General features: G+C 67.3%; 2 protein-coding genes across 7 annotated transcripts; both read left to right on the top strand.

Moving 5' to 3' along the window:
- The first annotated feature begins 46 nt into the window (after positions 1-46).
- GPT (glutamic--pyruvic transaminase) lies at positions 47-4,119 on the top strand. 4 transcript variants are annotated; one of them, XM_052651749.1, is made up of 12 exons: positions 47-154; positions 1,221-1,386; positions 1,624-1,713; positions 1,788-1,896; positions 2,070-2,203; positions 2,292-2,535; positions 2,691-2,770; positions 2,889-3,025; positions 3,141-3,315; positions 3,392-3,547; positions 3,645-3,757; positions 3,828-4,119. In XM_052651749.1, the coding sequence occupies exons 2-12, from the start codon at positions 1,225-1,227 to the stop codon at positions 3,916-3,918; spliced, it is 1,491 nt and encodes a 496-aa protein (XP_052507709.1). In that variant the 5' UTR covers positions 47-154; positions 1,221-1,224; the 3' UTR covers positions 3,919-4,119. The 4 variants fall into 4 exon arrangements, with proteins under 4 accessions (XP_052507709.1, XP_052507710.1, XP_052507708.1 ...); XM_052651750.1 differs by lacking the exon at positions 47-154 and adding an exon at positions 660-760 and having other exon boundaries at positions 3,691-3,757; XM_052651748.1 differs by lacking the exon at positions 47-154 and adding an exon at positions 662-760.
- Positions 4,120-5,340: 1,221 nt separating this feature from the next.
- On the top strand, positions 5,341-7,445 carry MFSD3 (major facilitator superfamily domain containing 3). 3 transcript variants are annotated; one of them, XM_052651816.1, is made up of 5 exons: positions 5,341-6,317; positions 6,618-6,765; positions 6,847-6,971; positions 7,038-7,147; positions 7,232-7,445. In XM_052651816.1, the coding sequence occupies exons 1-5, from the start codon at positions 5,444-5,446 to the stop codon at positions 7,403-7,405; spliced, it is 1,431 nt and encodes a 476-aa protein (XP_052507776.1). In that variant the 5' UTR covers positions 5,341-5,443; the 3' UTR covers positions 7,406-7,445. The 3 variants fall into 3 exon arrangements, with proteins under 3 accessions (XP_052507776.1, XP_052507775.1, XP_052507777.1); XM_052651815.1 differs by having other exon boundaries at positions 5,341-6,338; positions 6,847-7,147; XM_052651817.1 differs by lacking the exon at positions 6,847-6,971 and having other exon boundaries at positions 7,232-7,441.
- Positions 7,446-7,563: the final 118 nt, after the last annotated feature.

Below are 7,563 nucleotides of genomic sequence, written 5' to 3'. Positions count from 1 at the left end.
GCCACCACAGCTGCCACTTGGGCCCTGCTGCCAGGGGGCGGGCAGAGGCAGGCTCCGCCTGAGGCTGGGCCCGTATCAGCCTGCGCTCCTGCCTGGGGTCCAGAGAGGCCTGCACTCTGGGAGGCAGCGGTGGCCGTGGAGCGGGAGGCACGAGGTGAGAGCCAGCTGCCCGGGCTCTGGTTTCTTCTGCCCGAGGGTGCTCCCTGACCCTCGGTGTGGGGTCGGAGCCTGGGGCTGGGCAGGCCACATAGGGCCTATCGCTCTCTGCAGGGCCTGCGGAGGTGGGCCCTGACCGAGGCTTATCACAGCTCCCTTCCCACTCTCTGCACCAATCAGGAGCCTCAGGGAGGGGGCGCTTAGGTCACCCTGCCCCCGGTGCAGCCCCAAGGGCAGCTCCAGGCTGGTGTGTGTTTGGTGAAAGGGCAGGACAGCAGCCCAGAGCTGCAGAGGTGTCCCAAGGGCCCTGCGAAGGCCCAGAGCTGCCCAGCACCCCCCTGCCCCAGCACCCCAACTCAGAGACTCCAGCCTTGCAGCACTGATGGGGGACCAAGGTTCAAACACAGGGCTCTTGCTGGCCCAGGCCTGGTCCGCAGTGCAGGAGGGCCAAGTAGAACCCATGTCTGAAGCCTTGCTCCCCTCCGCCAACAGCCCCAAGATTCCTGAGGCCTGGCTCAGTTACCCAGGAGACAGGCTTGCTCTGCTGGCGGGGAGCAAAGATGGGGGGCCCGAGAGGGCTGGGCCCCGGCCGAGCCCTACTGGGGTAACTATGCTGAGGTCCCGGGCCTCACTCCCGTTTGCTCGGGGGCCCAGCCCTCCCGGCTCTGTGGACCCCTCAGGGCTCTCAGCCCCCTCCCCGCCCCCAGGCCTCGTCCTGCAGAGCTGCTGGCACCTTCTGCCTGTCCCTGCCCCATGTGGGTCTCCTGTCCCCTGTCCTGGGGACGCTGGGCGGGCACCGGGCCTCACCCCAAGCCCCGCCTGCCTTCTCACCCACTCCCTGTGGCTCCCAGGGCAGAACTGTGCCCAGACGGGCGGGGCCTGGCAGCCCGGCTCCTTCAGCCTCTTCTGTCCTCTCAGTGGGGCCAGCAGGCTGCAGCCAAGAGGGTGCCCCCTTCCCAGGCTCCCCCTTCCCAGCCCTGGCCCACCGAGCCTGGACCAGCTGACCTCATCCCCGCTTCTGGATCCTGCCGCCTCCTGAGCCTCCTTCCTGCCCATCTGAGCAGAGTCATGGCCTTGAGGGCAGTTGAGCACAGCCAGGAGGCAGCAAATGGGCTGAAGGAGAAGGTGCTGACACTGGACTCCATGAATCCTTGTGTCCGGAGGGTGGAGTATGCAGTTCGAGGCCCCATCGTGCAGCGGGCACTGGAGCTGGAGCAGGAGCTGCGCCAGGTATTGTCCTGACCCCCGGGCCTGGTGAGAGGACCCCAGACGGTCCCCCCTGCCCCCCAACCCCCAACCCCTGGGGCCTGGCAAGAGGGGCCCAGGCTGGTCCCCCAACCCCCGCGCCCCCACGGCCTGGTGAGAGGGCCCTGGTCGGTCCTGCGCACCCCCCACCCGCCGCCTTAGGAGACAAGGCCTGTGGGAGTGATAAGCTCCCCCCTCACTGTGCTCCCCTCCTCCCTCCAGGGCGTAAAGAAGCCCTTCACCGAGGTCATTCGCGCTAACATCGGGGACGCACAGGCCATGGGGCAGATCCCTATCACCTTCCCGCGCCAGGTGAGGCTCAGCACTGCCCTGCACCCTCCCCTCATCAGCCCGTGGACCCTGGCCCCAGCACTCACTCCTCCCAGGTCCTGGCCCTCTGCGTCTACCCCGATCTCCTGAACAGCCCTGACTTCCCCGACGACGCCAAGAGGAGGGCGGAGCGCATCTTGCAGGCGTGTGGGGGCCACAGCCTGGGTGAGCGCCAGAACCCGCCCAAGCCCGGGGGAGGGGTGGTGAGCAGGAGCTGGAGGGAGGCTGTCCCGGGAGAGGGGTGGGCCCGCCGCTGGAAGAGGACGGGCCTTCTCACGAGGGCAGCGAGGGGACCTCACTTGTCCCACCCCGGCCGTCCTGCCTCGTCCCCCGCTCAGGGGCCTACAGCATCAGCGCTGGCGTCCAGATGATCCGCGAGGACGTGGCGCGGTACATCGAGCGGCGCGATGGAGGCATTCCCGCCGACCCCAATAACATCTTCCTGTCCACGGGGGCCAGCGATGCCATTGTGGTAGGCCGGGGCCAGTGCGGGAAGCCACCGCCGCTCCTAGTGCGCAGCCGGGAGGGTCTGCCAACCCCACCTCCCATCCCGCCCGCAGACGGTGCTGAAGTTGCTGGTAACCGGCGAGGGTCGCACGCGCACGGGCGTGCTTATCCCCACCCCTCAGTATCCACTCTACTCCGCCGCGCTGGCCGAGTTCAACGCGGTGCAGGTGGACTACTACCTGGATGAGGAGCGTGCCTGGGCGCTCGACGTGGCCGAGCTGCGGCGCGCGCTGCGCCAGGCGCGTGACCACTGCCGCCCCCGCGCGCTCTGCGTCATCAACCCCGGGAACCCCACCGGTGCGCGTCCCCACCCGTCCCCGCCCTGCCGCCCCGGCCCGAACAGGCACCCCTGTCCGCCGCGTCTGGGTCACCCTTTCCCTCCTCCCGCCGCCCTGCGCAGAGCAGAGCGCCCCCTCGGCTGACCCCGGACCTGTCGCACCCCCGCGCCCCAGGGCAGGTGCAGACCCGCGCGTGCATCGAGGACGTGATCCGCTTCGCCTTTGAGGAGAGGCTTTTCCTATTGGCCGATGAGGTGCTGGCTGGGCGCCCGCGGGGAGGGGGCGGCGGGCGCGGCGCGCGCCTGGGTGACACGCGCCTGGGTGACACGCGCCTGGGTGACACGGCCCGCTGTCTCCCCGCCTCCCATTCAGGTGTACCAAGACAACGTGTATGCCGAGGGCTCGCAGTTCCACTCGTTCAAGAAGGTGCTCACGGAGATGGGGCCGCCGTACGCGGCGCGACAGGAGCTCGCCTCCTTCCACTCGATCTCCAAGGGCTTCATGGGCGAGTGCGTGCAGGCTGGGCGGGCAGGGCCCAGAACCTGGGCGACGGCTGGGCTCTCGTCGCCGCCAGGCTGGCCCCTCCTAGCCAGCCCTGCCTCGACGCCCGCCTTCGCCTCGCAGGTGCGGCTTCCGCGGCGGCTACGTGGAAGTGGTGAATATGGACGCCGCGGTGAAGCAGCAGATGCAGAAGCTGCGGAGCGTGCGGCTGTGCCCGCCCACCCCGGGCCAGGTCCTGCTCGACGTGGCTGTCAGCCCGCCGGCGCCCTCCGATCCCTCCTTCGCGCGGTTCCAGGCGGTGAGTGGGCGGGGCCGCGGGCGTCGCGGCGCCTCGCCCCGGCCTGGCTTGACCAACCCTACCCCCTCGGCCGCAGGAGAGGCGGGCGGTGCTGGCCGAGCTGGCTGCCAAGGCCAAGCTCACGGAGCAGGTCTTCAACGAAGCTCCCGGCATCCGCTGCAACCCGGTGCAGGGCGCTATGTATTCCTTCCCGCGCATGGAGCTGCCCCCGCGTGCGGTGCAGCGCGCTCAGGTCCGACGTAAGGCTGGGCAGGGCCCGCGGGGCCGGGGACGTCCTCCCTGACCGTCCTCCCTGAGCGTCCACTCCCATCCTCCTCCCGAACCCCCAGGAGCTGGGCCTGGCTCCCGACATGTTCTTCTGCCTGCGCCTCCTAGAGGAGACTGGCATCTGCGTGGTGCCTGGGAGTGGCTTCGGACAACGGGAAGGCACCTACCACTTTCGGTGAGGCCCTGCTGGCGCAGCCCCTCCCCTCGACCCCCACCGCATTGGCTTACTTTCTTCCTCCTTTCAGGATGACTATTCTGCCCCCCATGGAGAAGTTGCGGCCCCTGCTGGAGAAGCTGAGCCAGTTCCATGCTAAGTTCACCCGAGAGTACTCCTGAGGACCCGTCAGAGGCCAGGGCTGGCCAGTAGGGACGACCTCCGACTGAGGGCACTCTGCCCTGGGGCCTCTGGACTTGCTCCTGCTGGCTGTGTGGCCGAGCCCCTGCCCCTCCACAGGCCCTAATAAAGCAATGGGCTGGCCGGGCTGCTTGGAGGCTGCGTGCACACCTGTGTGCACCTTCACAGCCTTGTCCACTCGACTGCCTGTCTGTATGGATTCTGTGCAGGCCTGGGGGCCAGGGGGCGATGGTTAAGGAGGGCTTCCTGAGGAACAGACATTCTTACAGGATGGAGTTGGCTAGATGGGAACTGGCAGAGTTGGCAGAGGGAAACCGAGCGACCGTTAGAGGGCAAGGAGGGTGTCTTGGTTCTCCAAACGGAGCAGGTGACAGCGGTTCTGCCTCTTTTGACAGCTGCAGGAGGAGCGATGTTGGCTAAGGAGTTGGGGGGAGGAAGGGCACATGGTCATCTTTGTCATGCTGTGTGTGACATCCCCGTGCAAATGCAGTCCTTGGGCTGGAAAACAGAAAGGAGGCCCCACCCCCCCACCCCCACCCAGAGCTGGGGCACCGGCCCTCAAGGACAAGCACCTACTGTCACTTGTGGGTCCTCTGTGGTGGGCACTTTAGTCCCCATTTCACAGAAGAAGAAACCTGGGCCACCCAAATGCCTAGAAATGACAGGAAACTCACTCCACGTGGCCTCGGTAGCTGACCAAGGGTCTTGGCTCAAGTGCCTATGAGTTGGTTTACCGGTTGGCTGGCTTCAGAGATCCACAGGCGTGGGGAGACTACTGGCCAAGGTCCCAGCTCAGCTCGGGAGGGGGTTCTTAGCCACAGTGCAAGCTTCACTCCTCACTCCCCTGGGCCTCAGGTGTCCTCAGGCATCAGCACAGCTCTGGGCCGGAGAGGCTGTGTGAGACCCCGCGCTCAGGCTCGGGTTTCCCCTTGGGAGGCGGGGACCGCCTCCTTGCTGAGGCCAGCTGGAGCCTAGACAGGCTCTCGGGGCCTTCTCACTGGACACGAGGGCCTTTGAGGCAGCAGCCGGATGCGTCCTGGGATGAACGGGGCTCAGGCCTTTCCCACCACCCTCTTCAGCCACCGGCCTGCAGAGGGAGTTGAGAACACGCTCTCAGGGAGCTGAGGGGCACCGGAGCCAAGGAAGCAGCAGCCGACAGTGGAGGCTTGAGAGGACAGCTGCTCTGTGGGGCCGTAGGCGACCCAGCGGAACCGGCAGCCACCAGGCCCCAGGTAGGACACCTGCGGCACTTCCGGAGACTGAGGGGCGTCTGGGAGCGGATCAGACGGCCGGGGAGGGCCCTGGATGGGTCCCGGATTCCGACGTTCGAAGCCAGTCGGCCACCAGGGGCGCGCGCGGGCTGTCGGCGCTCTAGCCCGCCCGCGTCCTCTATGGCCGCCTCGTTTCCGGGCTGCGCTGTGGCGCGCGAGGGCTACCCAACCCCGCAACCGAGACGTCCAGCTCCTCGGGGGCCTGAGCCCGCGGGACCCGAAGGCGCGTTCGCGGATGCCAGCTTGGCCACCCCTGACCCAGCCCCAGTCATGCCGCTGTGTGACCCCTAACCCCATCGCGACTGGACGGACCGGACCCCCACCCTGGGAACAGCCCTGCCCCTGCTCTGAGTGGGACCCCTCATCCTTCCCCAGTCTGGTCCTGAAGGCAGCCCCCGCCCCAGGGCCGCGTCCCCTGGCCATGGCCATGCGCGGGAAGCTGCTGCCCCTGGCTGGTCTCTACCTGGTGCAGGGCCTGCCCTACGGCCTGCAGTCAGGCCTGCTGCCCGTGCTGCTGCGCGCCCGCGGCCTTTCCCTGACGCGCGTGGGGCTGGCCAGGGCGCTGTATGCGCCGTGGCTGTTCAAGCTCGTTTGGGCCCCGCTGGTAGACACGTGGGGCTCCCCAAGGGGCTGGCTGGCGCTCAGCACGGTTGCCCTGGGCCTGGTGTGCGGGCTGCTGGCAACCCTGCCTCCTGCCGGCGCCGGCGGGGCCGCACTGCCTGTCCCGGTGGCGGCGCTGCTCCTGCTGCTGAATCTAGCTGCGGCCGTGCAGGACGTGGCCCTGGACATGCTGGCCGTGCGGCTCCTGGAGCCAGCCGAGCTGGGGCCTGGCAATACCGTCCAGGTGGTTGCTTACAAGCTGGGGGCCGCGCTGGCCAGCGGCGGGCTGCTGGCCCTCCTGCCCGCGCTCTCCTGGACGCTGCTCTTCCTGCTCCTGGCCGCCACCTACTGGCTGGCTGCGGCCTTGGCCTGGGTGGCGCCCGCCCTGCGACAGCTGCCGGTACCCCCGCCCTCAGCGAACCCCCGCCCCAGCCTGCGCCTTCAGCAGGACTTGCTGGCCGTGCCTGGGACCCTGTGGACAGCGGGCTTCGTGCTCACCTACAAGCTGGGTGAGTCAGGCAGTAGTACAGGTGGGTCCCTAAGAACTGGTGTGGGACTGCCTTCCCTCTGTAGGGTCTGATCTGAGGGCTGAAGCCTACCCTGACTGTGGCTGGGCCTTGTTTCCTGTCCTCTGCAGGTCTAGTCCCAGCCATACCCCTTCAGGCCTCTCTGAGCTGCTTCGTACTGACCCTGAATTTAGCGAAAGCCTTGCCCCAGCTGTCTGCGGCCCAGCAGAGGCAGGGCTGGGGGAGCCTGAAGCTGAGATGGAGAAGCAGGGCAGGCTGCCCCTACTGACTTTCTTTCCATAGGTGAGCAGGGTGCCAGCGGCCTGTTCCCACTGCTCTTGCTGGACAGCGGCATCTCCACCCCAGAGCTGGGGCTGTGGAACGGTGTGGGCGCTGTGCTGTGCTCCATTGCTGGCTCATCCCTGGGTGGGGTCCTGCTGGCCAGGCGTTGGTGAGCCCCCCTCAGCGCGCCCTGCCCACCTGCTCCCCTCTTCTTCCCTGTGCCCTCTGACCTGCCCCGTCTCCCCCTCAGGCAGCCACTGCCCCTCCTGAGGTCAGTGCTTTGGTTCCGTCTTGGGGGCCTGACCTACCAGACAGCCCTGCTCTTTCAGCTGAACAGCCCCAGAGCCAACCCCGTCCCTGGCACAGTCCTGAGAGGTGAGGGGTGGGCCACAGCGGGGAGGAGCCTGGGGTCCTGGGCCCTGCTGACTCTCACCCTCCCAGGGGCAGCCCTGCTGAGCCTGTGTCTGCAGCACCTCCTGGGGGGCTTGGTCACAACCACCACCTTCACCATGATGATGCGCTGCAGTCAGCTGGCACCCAGCGCCCTGCAGGTAAGAAACATGGCTGCAGCATGGGGGGCTGTGGGCCTGGAGTCCAAGCAGGTCCTGACATGACATTCTCTGTCCAACCCGCAGGCCACACACTACAGTCTCCTGGCCACTCTGGAGCTGCTGGGGAAGCTGCTGGTGGGCACGCTGGCAGGAGCCCTGGCTGATAGCCTGGGGCCACGCCTCTGCTTCTCTCTCTTCTTAGCTCTCTCAGCCACCCCCATGCTGTACCTGGGCTTTGCGCCCAGCGCCCTGGTCTGAGCTAAAAGGCTCAACTCATAAATAAAGTGGAGTGTGCTTCTGGGACAAGTACTGTGCAGAGTCATCCCCAGACTGTGGGGTTCCCAGTGGAAAGAAGGATCCTAAAAACAACTCGAGCAGCTTTTATTCTGCACTCTGGGGCCTCTCTGCCCCCGTGC

Source organism: Budorcas taxicolor, chromosome 14 (assembly GCF_023091745.1).
Source record: "Budorcas taxicolor isolate Tak-1 chromosome 14, Takin1.1, whole genome shotgun sequence".
Lineage (NCBI taxonomy): Eukaryota > Metazoa > Chordata > Mammalia > Artiodactyla > Bovidae > Budorcas > Budorcas taxicolor.
This window is presented reverse-complemented; position numbering and strand designations above follow the sequence as displayed.